At 43.7% G+C, this 17,877-nt stretch overlaps 1 protein-coding gene across 6 annotated transcripts in view; it reads right to left on the bottom strand.

The window, feature by feature from the left end:
• Positions 1-252: 252 nt before the first annotated feature.
• LOC147252559 (interleukin-1 receptor-like 1) overlaps positions 253-17,877 on the bottom strand; it is a 26,286-nt gene continuing 8,661 nt past the window's right edge. For 4 of the 6 annotated variants that reach the window (XM_086220901.1, XM_086220900.1, XM_086220899.1 and 1 more), the window contains 12 exons: positions 15,186-15,273; positions 14,043-14,289; positions 13,753-13,942; positions 13,275-13,364; positions 13,007-13,157; positions 8,704-8,769; positions 8,025-8,136; positions 7,165-7,310; positions 4,546-4,683; positions 3,885-4,049; positions 3,212-3,357; positions 253-2,670 (listed from right to left, as the gene is read on the bottom strand). In XM_086220901.1, the coding sequence (XP_086077027.1) occupies positions 2,422-2,670; positions 3,212-3,357; positions 3,885-4,049; positions 4,546-4,683; positions 7,165-7,310; positions 8,025-8,136; positions 8,704-8,769; positions 13,007-13,157; positions 13,275-13,364; positions 13,753-13,942; positions 14,043-14,289; positions 15,186-15,270 (1,785 nt within the window). In that variant the 5' untranslated portion in view covers positions 15,271-15,273 and the 3' untranslated portion in view covers positions 253-2,421. The remainder of the gene's footprint in view (positions 2,671-3,211; positions 3,358-3,884; positions 4,050-4,545; positions 4,684-7,164; positions 7,311-8,024; positions 8,137-8,703; positions 8,770-13,006; positions 13,158-13,274; positions 13,365-13,752; positions 13,943-14,042; positions 14,290-15,185; positions 15,274-17,877) is intronic. The other 2 variants (XM_086220904.1, XM_086220903.1) reach the window with 2 other exon arrangements.

Here is a 17,877-nt window from a genome sequence, read left to right as displayed (position 1 = left end):
TTCATCAATGGAATTTGGAAACTCGAAGTAAAAACTCAGAGAAGGTTTGGCCCTTGAAGGGGAGGCAGTTTTATTTGTAGAGCCCGTTTTCACAACCAGTTTGTCTCAAAGGGCTTCACATGGCATCATAACAACATCCTCTGTCCTTAGACCCTCACATCGACTGAGGAGAAACTCCATAGAAAACCCTTTTAACAGGGAAAAATCTGAGAAACCTCAGGGTGAGCAACAGAGGAGGATCCCTCACCAGGAGGGACAGACGTGCAGGAGATGTTGTTACAGACAAGAAAACAGTTTATAATGCAGAATGTGAGAAACATGGAAGGGAAAAGGTTTGGGCAACCCACACGTAAGATGTCAAGGAACTCGAGTTTATTAAAGGGGTTTGTCTCCCTCTAGAGAATAAAAACTGTAACAACCCAAGACTCTGCTATGATAACAGGAACGTCAGAATATCCTCCAGCAGTAACTGTGTGATGTGGGTTGGGGCTCTGCAGAGAGTGGTCATGTCTGCGCAGCTCATCCCTGCCAGCCATCCAGGACCTCTACAGCCAGCGCTGCAGCAGGAAGACACAGCGATTCATTCTGACCCCGGCCGGCCCAGCCAGCTCAGCCGGCCCAGCCATAGTTTGTTCACACTCCTGCCATCAAGTGGACAGTTCAGGAGCATCTGAGCCCGGACCAGTAGGTTCAGAGCCAGCTTCTACAACCAGAGGCCATCAGGCTACTAAATAGCTGCAAGGCCTTATACACACACACACTCGCCACTTTAAGAAAACACTGCGTTCTCTATTATTTACTGTTAACTTATCCAATCTTTTCACATTTTGTACTCTTGCACTGTAAGCATTTATAGCAATAGTTATCCTTTATAATTTATGCTCTTAATTGTCAGACTATTTCACTTCTATTTTATCTGTGGAATTTCTACTTTCCATTGTTGCTTCTCTTCATTAACACAGAATTTAATTTCGGTAACAAGGTTTGCATTGTTAGGTTTATGACAATAAGAACCTTGAAACTGGAATCTCGAGAGAAAGTCTTCCGCCTGTTTACGTCTCCCCGTGGTTCATTTCTGTCGTTGAAAGGAAGGACGCACTTCGACAACTGTTTCATGAATTCCAAACTTTCATTGCCATATTCATGTTTAAAACAACTCATTCACTCAAATGATATATTATTTGAAATACAGCGTCTTACATTCTATAACAAGAAAACAAACAAACAAACGTGAAAAATACTTAAAATTAAGAAGGAACAAAACAGACTCCTTAAGGATATGGCATAGTTGAATTAGCAACTGGCTGAAGTGCTTCAAAATTGATGTAAAGTGCTCCATTAATAGAATTTTTTATGTACTGCAGAAATGGAAACCAGTTTTTTTTTTCATTAAAAAAAAAAAAAAAAAGAGTCCATCTTATTAATGTAAAGAGAGCCTCTTGGTAACAATGATACATCTTAATGTTTTACCGCATGAATTTACCAGATGGGAACACAACAGGTGTGTGTGTGTGTGCGTGCGTGTGAGTGTGCGTGTGTGTGTCTAAATCACCTGTCCTGTAACTACAAGACAACCCTAACTGAGGGGAGTTGAGGGTCTCACAGCTACAAACATATGAACGAGATTCAAGCTCAAGTACAGGAGAAACCCTGGAATGCAACCTCAGCTGCTCCAGTCATGAAGCTGCTCACCATCAGGACACGGGGAGAAGACATGGGCGGGGACAGCAACGTGAAGGCTGGTTTGCCATTGGTTGCTGTGGGGACCCATCAGGAATCACACCAGATGGGACCGGCTTATGACACATGCTGTTTGGCTAAACCACATCGTTTTGTTTCTCTTTTGCCCCACTAGATATTTTGCCCCAGGCTTATCCTTTGTTACTTACTAAAAGGGTAATAGGTGACCAGCCTCTTGTCTCTCTTCCCTCACCTTAGTCTGGTAGTTGAGAGCTCAGGTTGGCTCAGGTCGGGCAGCACCACACCGTTTTGTTTTGTTTTTTAACCACATTTTTGATTTGTCTTGAAGACATCATCTTGCCATTTTTGTTTCTTTTTCCTCCATACATAGTCAAGTGAGGCTGTTGTAACAATGTCTTCAGTGTGTTCAGAATGAAGGAGTCTTTTTAAATTTCTCCTAGGATCCTTCCTATCTTTCATTTTTTTGGGGGTAAAAATAAAGCATGTCTGACAGCAAGCAGCATACCTGAGGCCAGAGGACGTAACTGCCTTCACACTGACCGCTATTTACAAGTTGTGACCTCGACTGTGCATCTCTTGTAACTGGCCTGTTGTCACCCCGGCTTGCAGGCTTATGCCTTTGTGTATTGGAGCACTGAATTGTTTGACGAATGGAAACGCTGATGTCATCTGCATCACACGGACGCCCCGTCTGTAAAAGCTTGGCAGTCCATTAAGATTTTAAATGACAGCAGACTGTGAAAACTTTGACGCCGGCCTGGCAGGCATCAGGTAACGCACTCTCTTCCAAAAGCGAGAGTTCCACGAAGCGGCGCCCTTTGAATTCTCTGGCCAACTGATGGGGGTGCTCTTCACAATCAGGTGCTGCAAGCCAGGGGGAAGGTGAGTGTATCCTTGTGGACCCACTTTCCCAAGCTGGATCAGAATCACACTCATTTCTCTCTGGATCAGCGCGTGGTGGAGCCCCACCTGCAAATCAGGAGAGAAATATTCACTTAAATCTTTCGCTAAATTTACCAATTCACATTGGTCCGTAAGAGGTCAGAGGGCACGGTCAAAGCAGTGTTCAGAAGGGGCGGCTTGATTATCGTTACGTTTAAACACACTCCGCGAATGTTTCTAGTCTTAGGATAAGAACCGTCAGTTTTCCGGTGCAACACTGACTTTTTAGAAAGTCGGCCTAAACAATCATTTATAGATAATTTCATCAAAAATAAATTCTGCAGAAAACAGACGCGCTGCCTGCACATAGAACTGAGTTCACGATGGGAAGAGGGTAGGTAACTCAGCAACAAGCGCTGACAGTCACTTAGAATACTTTTAGAAATGCTGCAAATCACTAAAAAAATGAATTTAGTTAACGATAAATAATTTGATTAATCAGATTAATCACAACATTAAAATACTAGTAAGTCACTGTATTTCTGGGGGGGTTAAAACAAATGGATGTGGGATCTTGGAATAAAGAATAAAAACCGGTTAGGTTGGGGGTCAGTTTTCATTCTTTTACCTGCCAGTCGATCCCTCCTACAACAGTGTCCTGGGGTCGGGGTGAGTGTTGGTCTGTGGCCTCCAACCCTGCTCCTGAGCCTGGGGTGAGGAGGACCATCAGCCTCCTGCTCTGCTGCATGTGGTCTTCCACCAGCTCGATGTGGTCTGTGGGGTCAGACGGGGAATCGTGGTGGAACTGATAATTCTACCAGGATAAATCTTCATCTGCAAAGTTAGACATCCTATCGTAATGCTGTTAATAATGCTGTATTTCATGGCTGGCACACGCAGAGAAGGTTAGCTTTCCTTCTGAAATGGTAGCTCGATCAAATAAGCTACAAATATCACCTTTAGCAGAAATTAGCATAAAATTGCTTCCTGAGGCCACAAAGAAAAAAGAAAACCACTGGGACGGAACGGTCATGCTGTCTTCTTATTTCTTGGCTGTTTTCATTTTTGAAAAAAACAAAACGAGAAGAAAAGACTTTTGCAGGAGAGTGGCTGTGGAGAGGAAAATTACAGAGAGAAATGGTGGGAGTGGGATGATTGTACTGGTGCTTACAACACAACTTCGGTGATGCTCAAATGTTTTTCCCGGAGTCTGGTGGCTAGAAATGAAGAAGCTACTAATGCACAACTTGTGACACAGAAGAGGCTAACTGTATTTGTAAAAACACCATCATAGTTCTGACCTTCCCCGGGTATGTCGTCCCTCCCGTGGATAAAAAGCCGATAGCCACACTTTTCCTCGAGTACTGAGGGCAAAATCCGAGAAACAAACAGACAGAGCGTGTCCTCGGCGACCTTATCTCCACTCTGCCTCTGGTAGATCACGTAGGCATCATACAGCTTTGCATCTGGACAAAACAATGAGACAACAAAATACTTGGATCCAGAGTTTGGACATCGTTTCACTGATTACCGTTGTCATTCCGTTCAGTTTGTAAATGTTTTAGGTTTCTACTGAGATCCCCATGACCACGTTTGGCCACACAGTGCCAAACCAAACTAGAATGTAGATCACGTGACTCGTGCAGGATGATGTCATACATGATGCCTTTATCTTGTTTACTCCAACTCAATCGCTTTCTATCATGCAACATACTTTGATTCTGTAATCAAACACAAATTCCCATTTAAAGGAAAAGGTTAAAATCTGGTGGGATAAATTCACTCTCTCGTGTGAGCCCTCAATTTAGGATAGAGCCCGAAGACCATCCCCTGAAGATCACTAATCAACAATCAACCTAAATGAAACACAGATGGTGGTGATTAGCAAGTTCAGTTAGAAAAATAAGGGGAAATCTTCCTCGATTGTTTTCAACTCCTTTGACATGTGAGGCCTTTAGTTACCATTGTTGTGACTCCGCTGAGGAAGGTAGGGTCTGAAGAGGAGAGCAAGGTCAACGGCAAAGAACCTGACCATCAAGGCTGCAAGCCCACAGAAGAGAAAGGCGCACACTCCTCCAATGACCACAGGGATGATTGTCCCTGGGGAGAAATAAACACAAAATAGAAGCCCAATAATGGAACTGCGGTCCTCCTGGTACTCAGTTCTTTTCAATCTTTCATTCACGCACACTGAGAGCAGAAAATGAGGAATGCTGGCAGAAAACTGCCTTTCGTGTAAATTCCTAAGTTTCTGTATTTATTTGACCACTCAGTGCACTCTCAGTGCCATCCCACATCTTAAACTCCCTACGGAATCCTATGAAGGAATTAGATTTAGACATCATATTTCACATGCACGTATTCGTCATACTGATTATTTATATAGTGAACTATAAATGTCTGTTACCTGCGATTTCATAGAGACTACAAACCTATTCAGTAGTTCAGTGAGAGCACGTACAACTTGGTTTGCATGCAGTATTCTTGCTCTGATTTTCTGCGTCACCAACTGAATGCACATAGGTTCCCGTGAAAAACAAAACAAAAACGCGATGATGGGCACACAGTTTGTGTTCCTGTGAGTGCGTGGCTCCTTTTTTGTGGAGTTCCTCACATGCGGCTGCTCCGTAAATAAGGTGGTCCCTCAGCTGAGAATCTGTAGCGTTCATAGCGAAGGACGACAAGAAAAGAGTTCTCTGAGGTCCACCGGATTATTCAAGAATGGTGATGCCATTTTCAAAAGAGGTGGTTCATGAAAGGGCAGTGCTTTTTATAGCCGATTTAGGCCGAAACTCAGAACATAACCTGCTCCGGACCGGGTTAAATTGACCACATCAGTTACCATGGTGATCTAGCCAGGTTAAAAGAGAGCCACCTTCATGACATTGAAAACCCTGGCTTTAGTCTCAGCATACCGCGCTAACCCACTAATCTCGCTTGGTAGTACACCCCTCTGGTCTTAATACTGCAAACAGGAAACAGAAACTGTACAAGATGACAAAATAAAAGCACCAACAGGAACCATGACAGAAAGAGCTAAAACTCTAGGACCAGGGCTGTGGCTAAAGATGTCTAACCAACTGACAAGACAAAGACAGGAAGTGAAAAGTGTACAAAGACACAGGAGGACAGATTTTCAAAATAAAACTCAACACATCTCTTTTTTTCCTCATTTGACAGTTTGCTGCAGCATTTTGTCACCAATCACATGTCAAGATGTCCCTTTAAAGGACTAGAATTGGACAATATCAAGGGAGAGGATGAACTTTGATATTTCAATATTGGTTTTTTCTGAAAATTACAAGTTTGGCAGCTGCAGCGACCCATTTGGCTGCAGAGAGAGGGGCTACCATCTTGGGACTGAGGGAGAAGCGGAAGAGTTCAGGGTGGAGGAAGTTCACAAGGCAGAGGTCAAGGTGGAACCAACAGAGCACGAGGTGCTTAGGATGGACAATTCAACAGGAGCAGTAAAGAAAAGCGATACCCACCCCATTGACAGGAGAGAGGAAACCGTTTTGTGCCATCTGTGCTTCTATTTGTTGAAATATTGAAGGACATTTTAAAAATATCAACATAGTATGAAATGCTGGTTTTACCAGTGTGGTTAAATCGTGATTTACATTTTAGTGCGTTTTTCTTTTACAGAGGCTCCTTCAAGAGTGACCCTGGATGAATGGAGGAAGCTTTTTGACTGTTAGCCAGGGCCATCATGGCCTTCCACTTTCTGGAGTGGTTCAAGGACTGCCATGGTGTGTTTGTGGGGAGTGCAGGGAGATGCCCACAGACCTGGAGAGGTGGTGCTGTACCCAGTGAAGCCTGTACATTCAAAAGGAGCTACAGACAGAGGACATCAATATGTGTGGCACAGTAAGGGAGCCTGAGGTTGATAACCGGGAATACAGATATGTTGCCTATAGACCTTTTACCTACTGGCAGCATGGTGCAGTGGGGCAGGGAATCCAATTAGTATCACCCAGCTGCTGTGAGGCACATCAGGGTCAAGTGGCCAGAGCCACATGGTCAGTATACTGGCTTTACTCCAAGACACTAGCATCCCGCTCCCACAACTGCAGCATTTTTCCAACCCAAATGGACCGTAGGTGTGGCTGGGAGAGCCAATGGTTGTCTGTCTCTATGTGTTGGCCCTGCCATGGACTGGTGACCCGCCCTGGGTGAACCCCGCCTCTCACTCGAAGGCAGCTGGGATAGGCTCCAAGGAAACACTAAATGTTACAATAAATGTCTGTGTTTTTGAGCTATAAACGTGTCTGTAGCAGAATCGCATCAGTGTGTTGTATAATGACAATTAAGGTACTTTCCTTTCCTGTATTTCCTGATATATGTTTTGTAATACTTTTACTTAAGTATGGCACCACCTTCAATAGCAGTACACTCTCAGAACTGGATCCTTTACAAGATGCAGATTTTCTCCTTGCTGCAGCAGACAAGGGAAGACCCATTACATTTTGGAGCAGAATACTTTTGGTTTTTCACTGAAGTTGACTTGTTGTCACGAGTTGTCAGTGTTTGGAGGGTGTAGAGTTGTGCAAATGGAGAATAACATTTGATATTGTCACTAACCTCTTGGCGTAAGAGTCAAAGTGGTAGACACTGTGTCGAAATATCCTTTGCCTTCGCATTCGAACACAGTGTGGAAATCTTTGGCAGACAATCTTCCAATGCTCAGAATTGCAGTGGAGACTGTGTGTGTAGAATTCTCGACGACGCTTTACAAAGGACACAGAGTTTAGTGCATTTTAGAAAAGGAAGTCACAGCTTTCGTTTTTTATAACAATATCTGGAAGGGGCAAGCAAGGAACAATTACATGTACAAAATTAAAATTCCATTTGAAAAGCTGCCTAAAAGTTGCTAAACTCCACATGTGGCTGGGCTCGAGGATCTAGGGTTCTGCTCAGTGGCAACAGAAACTGATCTACAGAAGTGTAAGTTGGCTGGTCATTACTCTGCGTTACCCCAGTGAGCACATACACTATATATCCGTGCAACATGTAGCAATGCACAGTTATTCAAATGTGTACAGGTGATGAATAACAGAAAGGCCTGGCCTCGTGTCCCAATGATGATGAAACATGAGGGTGATAACTGGGCCAAAAAGAAAATGCCCTTAGTAACTCATCTGCCAGACGCGTACCCCAATATGTTGGATGATGGTGATGATGATGCACATCTGCTGGTGCTTATTGGTACTTTGATGAAAAAAGAATCAGCTCACTGCAGTGGTATGAATGATGATGTGTGTTCTCTTAAAATAAGCATTGCATTGAGCACTGATACAACTGCATCACATGGAGGGAATTACATCATTAGTGAGCTGGAACTGTGCTGAACTGAACTATTTCAGTGAGCCAAGCTTGTTGTCACATACATCTGGAGCCCATCAGACACGCTAGCAGGCCTTCTTTTGTTAGGTGCTGCTTACGTTTGGATGGTTTGCTTGTACGTGTCTGCTTGGTTGACATGCCAGTGAGCCAGACAGTCATTTTGCACATTGGACCCACACAAAATGGAGCAAACAAGCTTGATTCCTTTGCCTGAACAAGAAAAAGGCACATTTAACATAAGAGACTGTATAGAATTTTTAATGCTCGTAGTACTGAATTCAAATACTGACATTTTTTTGCAAATTCAGCAGTATTAGTCTGCACTGCTGTGTGTTGCTAGGTACAAATGCATAGTAATAACAACCTTTCAAAATGTACATGTACAAAGACAAGTGACTCAAACCTAAGGCCAGACTGAGGTCAGGTCTTTTAAACCAGGGCTTAATGGTTCCAAACATGATTGTAACTCTCTTTGTTTCTGTGCCACTGTGATGCACCACGAGTCACTTTGTGAGTAAATGGTGCTGTATAGAATGGTTCCATATCATAATGGTGCTATACAAATTTGACGAACTGAAAAGAGCAACACTGAATTCATTCATCCCAATACAATTTCATAAAATCATGGTTTGCACGAGAAAGGTGTTGTACAATAGCTAGACCTGCGCAAAAACAGTCCTTTGCAAATTTAGTGCACAGCATTAGCACGTAAACCTGGAAGCAGCAGGAACTGTCTTTACTGCACCATGCAGAAACCTCTGCTGTCACTTATTCTACCTTCATCAACGAGCATCTCCTTTTCCACCGGGGACAGGATTATTGGAGGATGGTGGTCAGCCATCTCTGTAGACGAAGCACAGACATGGATTTATTACACTGCTATGGTCTCATTCAGGTGTTCTACGCATCGACTGAATAACAGAAGTGCACGCAGCCTTCAGGTTTAAAAAGTGGTCCCAATGCTTGTGTGTCTTAAGTGTCTATAAGAAAATGAAATCACTTCTTTGTGCATTAAGTCAGAGAACATTCTGGAAATTTGTTATCAAATACTGTAAAAAGATATGGTTGGAGCCCTCACGACACCCCTGTTAGATCTTTAACTGCTTGAAAGTCTCAACATTGGATTTTTTGCGATCTCCATTTTGTTTTTTGGAGGTACAATGTATCAGACAAGAAGGTGGAGCTGACTAAGATTGACTGACAGGTACAGACTGAGACACCTTTATTAATCTGATCAGAAGAGCAGATGCTCTTTGCTTTCTCGTCGAGTCCCTCGATTTCACGCCTGGGATTTGGCAACATGTTTGTATGAAACTGTACAAACTGATTTATCTTTCTGTGAAAGGCTGGGAAACCAGCATGTAAAAGAGAAACACAGGAGACTGTCAGTAAAAGACTAATAACAATGGATGTTAGTGACTGAGGACATGGCTGCAATGCCTCTTGTCTTCTGCAGTGTTCTCTCCTCATTCCCCTGCAACACCCTCGTTAGGACGTGCCCCACCCCCACCGTCCCCACACAGGCATCAGACTCATCCTCTGCAAGCTGATAAGAGTTCAGCACACTTAGATCTCTCTGTCCCTGACTGCTGATTTGTTCTGGGTCCAGGCTCCAATGATGTCACTCCTGACTATTCCCAGCAAAAGTCGGGGCCCAGCATACTGGAAGCTTCCTCAGTTCACGTTATGACTGGCAATAGAAAAAGAGTGTTTAAATTGCCAAGAAACAGGGTAATGTCAAATTTAACATTCATTCCATGTCAACCACAGTCAGTACACGGTCCCATAGACACTGCTTCTAACATATCAAAGCTAGCAGGATTAAATGTCAGGTCATTAGCAGGCAAATCATTTCTAATCAGTGATTACATTATACAGCACAACCTGGACTTCATGTTCCTAAATGAAACGTGGTTAAGCCAAGATAACAGTGCAGCAGTTCTCACTGAATCAGCGCCCCCTAACTTCAGCTTCATAAGTGAAGCTAGAGTGGATAAGAAAGGAGGTGGAGTTGCAGTTTTGTTTAATGAAACCTTCCAATGCAGGATGATGTCATACGGAAGTTTCACCTCCTTTGAATATGTTGCAGTTCAGTTGAGAGCCTCCTGTCGTGCAATATCATGAACCATCTACAGGCCCCCAAAACATAATGCACTGTTTTTTGATGAGTTTTCCAAACTACTGTCTATTATCTGCATTGAGTTTGACTGTGTTAGTCTAGTGGGGGATTTTAACATTCATGTTGACAATGTGAAAGATGGATATGCAAAGGAACTCTTAAATACTCTGGATATCTTTGGACTCTCCCAGCATGCAACGGATCCAACACATAACAAGGGCCACATATTAGATCTAATTATCTCCAAGGGTCTGAACATTTCTGACGTTGTGGTGGGTGATGTTGCTCTTTCTGATCATTGTTGTGTTCAGTTTAAAATGACTATTCCTGCCAATCTTTGCAAAAGTGAAGCAGAGGTGATAAGAAAGCAGTTTATGAACAACAGCACTGGTACATTTTTCACTCAGGCTTTTACATCATCACCAACTCTGCCCTTAGCCACAGTCGTGACCTTGTTGATAGTTTTAGCTCCAGTGTTATGACTGTTATGGATCCCATTGCTCCAATTAAGACCAAAGTTATATCTGGCAGAAAAAGGTCACCATGGAGGAACGCCATTCTGGTGAAAGCTCAAAAAAGAAAGTGTAGGCAGGCTGAACGCAAATGGCGTAAAAACAAACTCCAGGTGTACTATGACATTTATAAAGAGAGTCTTCACATTTATAACCAAGAATTGAAAAAGGCAAGACATTGTTTTTTCTCTGAGATGGTCAAAAATAACACCAACGATGCCCGCACCTTATTCACTGTTGTCGACAGACTGACAAACCCTTCGGCATCTATTCCTGCTGAACTGGTGTCCAACAAGTCATGCAATGACTTTGCAGCCTTTTTTTACAGATAAGATTCAGAAGATAAGACAAACAGTATGTGGCTCCTCCAAAAGCAACTTCGTTATGTCACCAGTTCCTCCTCAGTTTCTCAGAAATCTACAAACATTTCAACCCGTAGAACATGCAACTCTGAGAGAAACGGTTCAGAATTTAAAATCCACGACGTGCTGCCTTGATATGATGCCTACAGGCTTGCTGAAAAGTGTTTTTCATTGTGTTTCATCAGATGTATTGAGGATAGTAAATGCTTCTCTTCAATCGGGTCAATTTCCCAGGGCACTGAAAACTGCAGTAACCAAACCTCTCTTAAAAAAGCCTAATCTGGATGCTTCAGTACTAAGTAACTACAGACCCATATCTAACCTTGTGTTTTTGTCAAAGATCATTGAGAGAGTTGTCTATCAACAAATTCATTCTTTTTTGACCCAAAACAATCTCTTCAATGCTTTCCAGTCAGGTTTTCGACCACACCACAGCACTGAAACTGCACTTATTTAGGTGTTAAATGACATACGCCGTAATACTGATGCATCTAAAATATCAGTATTGGTACTACTAGACCTTAGTGCCGCATTCGTCACAGTCAATCACAACCTGTTGTTGACACACTGGAGAGGTGGGTTGGACTTTCTGGTGCGGTGCTAAATTGGCTCAGATCCTACTTAGAAGATCGTGACTTCTTTGTCTCGCTTGGGAACTGTGAATCTGAGCGAACAAAGATGACATGTGGGGTCCCGCAAGGCTCTGTTCTTGGGCCACTTTTGTTCAACATCTATGTGCTCCCACTGGCCCAGATCATAGAGCACCATAACATCTCCTACCACTCATATGCTGATGACACACAACTTTAGATTACAGTGTCACCATGCGATGACAGTCCACTGCATCCACTGAGTGACTGTATCCTACAGGTCAATCAGTGGATGGGCCAGAATTTTCTCCAGCTCAATGCAGAAAAGACAGAAGTCATTTTGTTTGGTCCCAAAAACGCAAGGCTTGAGGTCAGGAGCCAACTCGACTCAATGACACTACAAACCACCGACCAAGCTAGAAACCTTGGTGTTGTTATGGACTCAGACCTGAATTTTAAGAGCCACATAAAAACTATCACTAAATCAGCCTATCATCATCTCAAAAACATTGCACGAATTAAAGGATTTCTCTCTCAACACGACATGGAAAAACTCGTCCATGCATTTATTCTTTGTAGGCTAGATTATTGTAACGGTGTCTTTACAGGTCTCAGTAAAAAATCAATCAAGCACCTGCAGCTCATCCAGAATGCTGCTGCCAGAGTCCTGACCAACAGTAAGAAAATGGACCACATGACACCTGTCCTTAAATCACTGCACTGGCTCCCTGTGTGTCAAAGGATTGAGTTCAAAATCCTGTTCCTGGTCTATAAGTCACTGAATCTTGGGCCTAAATACATGTCAGAGCTACTGACTGGGTATGAAGCATCCAGACCCCTCAGGTCATCAGGGACAGGTCTACTCAGTGTCCCCAGGGTCAAAACCAAGCAGGGTGAAGCTGCTTTCAGCTTCTGTGGTCCACACCTGTGGAAGAAACTCCCTGAACCTCTGAGGTGTGCACAAACTGGGCTGAAAACACTGCTGTTTACTGCAGCCTTCTTATAGTGTATTGATCTGGGTGATTTGGTATTGATGGATTGATTTAATATTGATTTGTCTGCTGTCGAATTGATTTTAAACTGTTTTATTGATTTTAAATGACTTTTGAATGTTTTAATTCACGTATTCGTTTTTAAACTGTTTTTAACTTTCAATTCTCTCTTTACTTCTGTAAAGCACTATTGCCCTGTGTATGAATGGTGCTATACAAATTAATTTGCCTTGCCTTGTCTGAATTTCATACTTAACCTTTTAATTGATGTTTTTCCTTTCTTTATTATTCCCTGAGTAAAAGATTTTTTTTCTTCTTATTTATGACATTTTTTAAATCTTTGGTGAGCCACGGTTTGTTATTTGGGTGGACAGTAATTGTTATTTGGGTGGACTGTTCTGCTCTGCCCCCCTCAGGAACTGACATTATTCATGTCGCCGCTACCCCTCACGGACTCTGCCTGCCTAAGTTCCTCAACTGCCGTATTTAAAAAGAAAATTCTTACCCTCAACAATGAGTTCCCTGGAGCCTGAGGAGTTGTACCACCGCTGATTGTGCTGCCATGTACACAGGCAAGTGTAGATGCCCTCGTCATGTTTGGTGGCATTATGCACCCACAGGATGACTCCATTTTGACCTTGAAGATGGCTGAAGTCCTGCAGGCCGCATGTTTAAGGAGGCAATATGCACAGAGGGAGACAAAGTGAAATTCACAGGACAGAAGGAGGGAAAGACTGAAGGGTAAAATTTGAAACGTGTTGAATTTGAATTACTACAGGCTTTACTATCCAGACATGAGACTTGACCAGGTGTATTCTGCAGGTCTGACACCTTTTGGTAACCCTCCTGGAGCCAAGGCTAAGCTACATAGGAAAGTGCAACACATTATCATAGAGATAATAAGGCACAGGCGAATGATGTATAATCTTCTGCCTCCTCTCCATTAGACATTAACCCTGCTGCATCAAGAGTTCGCTTGAAAAAAAATCAGACACGATAAATTTGTTCTGATTGGTATGGGGAGAATTCCATTCTCCTCTAAACACCTGATACTCTGGATCTCTTTGCCAGCCTGTCATGCTGAGTAAACCCAAGACTAGGTCAGGCTTGGTGCGACAACTAAATGCTGGATGAATATCATCTGGTTTATTTCTAGATTAAGACACATTCTTGCTTCCATCCTCACCCTGATTTACCTTCCCTGAATGCAACGTAGCTATTAACAGAGTATGTGGGTAGAAGGGCCTGTACCTTGTACCAAGTGAAACTTCCATTTAGCACTGAACATGTATTCGAGACAGGAAGTGGACATCGGACTTTTTTGCTCACGCCGGGGGGGTCAACTGTCATGTAGAGGAGTGATCTGTTCATTCGTTGGCTTGCTTTGAAGACCTCCACTCTTAAATGATAGTTGGAACACTTTCCTGATCGCTTGTTATGCCTAAAAGAGAAGCAGCAGGTCCACATCAGGGGTGGTAGTAATAAATGGATAATTTCACTAAAGAAAAGAGAAAAAACAATCAATTCAAAATGATTCTTACTGGGCAACATAGAAGCCAGAGTCTTCAGTGGTGACGTTTAAGATGAAGAGTGCAGCTCCACGGTAGTGTATCCTCTTGTTCTCATCAGAGGAGATGTACTTGGGCTGAGAACTGTTTTTGTGCCACGTGAACTCTGCGTCTGGGAAGTTGGAGTGAGGCAGGGTTTCAGGCATAAAGTGAAACGCTTCGCCTTCAAGCAGATAGAATGGCTGACAGCTGAAATCACGGCACTGTTGCTCTGTCGTAACTGAAAATGAAGGGAAAGATGAAAAAATGGTGATGAAGGTGAGATGTATATCAACCTTTGGATGTGTTAATGACAGATAAAAGGTGAAAAGGACACAGTTATTACAACTTAGCTGCAGTATTACAAATGGTGGGACCTTTCCATCTGGACCCGTGTGGTGGTGGTAAAGAGAAGTTTTAATCTGATTCCTACCGATACCTGGAAAGAACTTGCTATTTCAGGTGCAGTCTGGATAATTAATTGTTTCCGTGTTGATTTGCAGGCAGCGAGGCAATCGCAAAGGTGTAGTTAACACTCAGCGTTGCGGCTGTGTTGCTCACACTGGGAGGTATAACTATATGGGGGTGTTGGCTCAAAAAAGTAAAGGGAACGCATAATCATCCCAGTGTAACTCCAAGTCAGTCACACTTCCTGGATATCAGCCTATCAGGTTTGGACAGTAGAATGATTGTCAAATTCACCTGCTGTTGTGCAAATGGGAGCAACAACAGGTGGAAAGGAGAGGCAGTGAGTAAGACCAACCATAATAAGGGCTGGTTTTGCGGTTGGTGGCCACAAACCATTTCCCTCTCCTCATCCTTTCTGGCTGAAACTTGGCTAGTTTTCCAACTCCCAGTCACTTTGTGAGGTTGCACCCGCTGCCCACAGAAGAGGATTTCATTTCCCACTTTGATTTGGAGAAGGATTTTGAACCCGGTCAACACTGGGTTAATGATTTTGGTTTCCATTGACAGTTCTTAAGTTATTTTGCTTTGAACAAATGATGCAATGTCATCAATAAATATCTTCAAATGGAATATTTCGTTCATAGAGATCTGGGACGTGTCATTTAAGTGCAGCTGCATGAACTGTTTCTGTTGTTTTCCTCGTTTTCTTCCCTGACAAGTGAACTCTACCTGAATATTTAGGTGGAGGTGGAGGTGGAGGTGTCGTCACAGACATCATCACTGGCGTGAGGAGGAGAAGTCGCAGGGAATCCATTTGCTAGGGAGACAAGATACATGAAAATGTACTGTATCTCATTCTTATTAAATAATCAACAAGACTGCAGGGAAACTAATCCATGATACTTGCTAAACTGCCAGGGAGAGACTTTTCCTTCAGCACACAAGATTACACAAATCTGTGACAATTTAAGACTTCATCATAGAAGCCGCCTTGGTGCAGAGTTGTCATTGGGATGGAAGATTCAATCAGCTTTTTTATGAAGGGGTACTGAGAGTGATACACATTAAGTAAGTAACTAAGTACAGTAAGTAAGGCTTTATTTATGTAGCACCTTTCTCACAAGAATTGCAGTTCAAAGTGCTTTACATACAATCAGAAAAACAAGCTGCAGTAAGTAAGCGGGCGTGTCGGCTTAACAGTTAAGCTAAAGGCTAACCCGTTCAGGTTGCCACTACCCGCCGTCTTGCTCTCCAATGTTCGCTCCCTGGAGAACAAACTGGACCACCTTAAGCTGGATATGACAACCAGGCAGGAAACGAGGGACTGCTGCACCATTATTCTCACAGAGACCTGGCTGAAACCATCCCTACCAGTTAGCATGGAGGGGCTAACAACATTCAGGTCAGACAGCGGCAGCTCTCTCACCGGTAAATTGCGGGGCAGTGGTGTATGCATGTACATGGAAAATGGACTCAGTTTTATACAGTGCTTTTCTACCTTCGCGGCACTCAAAGCACTTTACAGTGTCGTCTCATTCACCCGTTCACACACACACTCACACACTGATGGTGGAGGCTGCCATGCAAGGCGCCAACCTACTCATCAGGAGCAATTATGGGTTCAGTATCTTGTTCAAGGACACTTTGACATGGTCACCGGGGTCGAGGATCGAAGCAGCGACCCTTTGGTTGTAGACGGCCACTCTACCCCTGAGCCATGCCGCCCACACATGTACATCAATAACACACAGAGGAGATCTCAAGTCACTGTTCTCCTGATGTGGATCGACTGATGAAATGCAGACCTTTTTATCTGCCTCGAGAATTCACTGCAAGCATCATCACAGCAGTGTATGTTCCCCCCAGTGCAAACACCAGAGATGCCCTGAGTGTGCTCTACTGTTCCATCAGTGACCTACAATCTGCACATCCAGGAGGGGGTTGTGTGGTGGCCGGGGATTTTAATCAGCCAAATATGAAAACCGTATTTCCTCACTTCTACCAGTATATGGAATAGGTGAGAATACACTGGACCTAATTTACAGCAACGCCAAAGGGGGAATTAAAGGCCGCCCCCACCTCAGCTCCTCAGACCATCTCTCTGTGATGCTTATTCCTGCATACAAGCCTCGACTGATCAGGAATAAGCCCACTGTGAAACAGGTGAGTATTTGGCCTGCAGGAGCCATGGATGCACTGCAAGACTGTTTTGAATGCACTGACTGGGACATGTGTCAGTCAGCTGCCATGGGCATTCAAATATGCAGAGTCCATCCCTGGATATGTCCAGAAATGTACGGAGGATGTTAGCATGGTCAAAAGCATCACCACACAGGAAAATGAGAAACCCTGGATGACTATTGAGGTACGGCGAGGTTGAAAGCAATGAACACTTTCAAGTCCGGCGACCTGGTGGCTTCAAAACACCAGAAATGAATCCATTCCTAGCCCTGACGAGCAGACACTCTGCCTGGACCGAGCTGATGTTCGGGAGACCCAGAGGAAGGTGAACGCCCGAAAAGCAGCTGGCTCTGACAATATACCAGGAAGAGTGCTCAAGGAATGTGCTGACCAGCTGGCTGGGGTTCTCACAGACATTTTCTATTCATCACTGCACCAGACTGTGGTACCATCCTGCTTCAAGCCTGCCAGGATTGTACCGTTACTCAAAAACAATACAACCTCCTCCCTCAACAACTACCGCCCAGTAGTGCTCACACCTATCATAATGAAGTGCTTTGAGAAGCTGGTAAAGGATCGCATGGTTTCCAGACTCCCCCAACATTCCACTCATACCAGTTTGCTTATTGCCACAACCACACCACAGATGATGTCATCTCCTCCACACGCCATCGGAGCCTAGAGCATCTGGAGGGGAAGAACACTCATGTGCGGATGCTGTTTCTGGACTTCAGCTCCGCTTTCCATACCATCATTCCACAACACCTGATAAGCAAACTGGCCCCCCTTGGATACAGCACCCACCCCTGCAACTGGTTGCTTGACTTCCTCACTGTTACTGTTCTGTTGTGCTTTTGTTCTAGTTCCCTGCAAAATGTGCTTTTGTGTTGATTCTGCTTCATGTGTGCTTTGTTTTACAGGCCCACATGTGCTGCTGTGTTGTGGCTGTGCCCTGCCCAGCCCTTTGTTCGGTTTCCTGCCATTTTTACAGCACACCTGTTTTGCTTTAATAATTATTTCTTGTGGGTATTTAAGCCCAGGGCTCTGTTCAGTCCTTGCCAGATGGTGCCAGTATTTACCCTGACTGTCTGCGATGCTTGTATCTTGCCTGTCCCTGTTTTTTGACTTTGCCTGTGTTTCTTGTACCTTTTTTTGCTGTTCATTAAACATCTTGGATTATGAACTGTAGCCTGCAAGTGGGTCCTTTCCAACACTCACCAACAGACCCGAGTGCGTGCGT

The sequence above is a fragment of the Aulostomus chinensis genome, chromosome 12, assembly GCF_037954235.1.
Source record: "Aulostomus chinensis isolate RoL2024-O1b breed Wild chromosome 12, RoL_Achi_v1.0, whole genome shotgun sequence".
NCBI lineage: Eukaryota > Metazoa > Chordata > Actinopteri > Syngnathiformes > Aulostomidae > Aulostomus > Aulostomus chinensis.
This window is presented reverse-complemented; position numbering and strand designations above follow the sequence as displayed.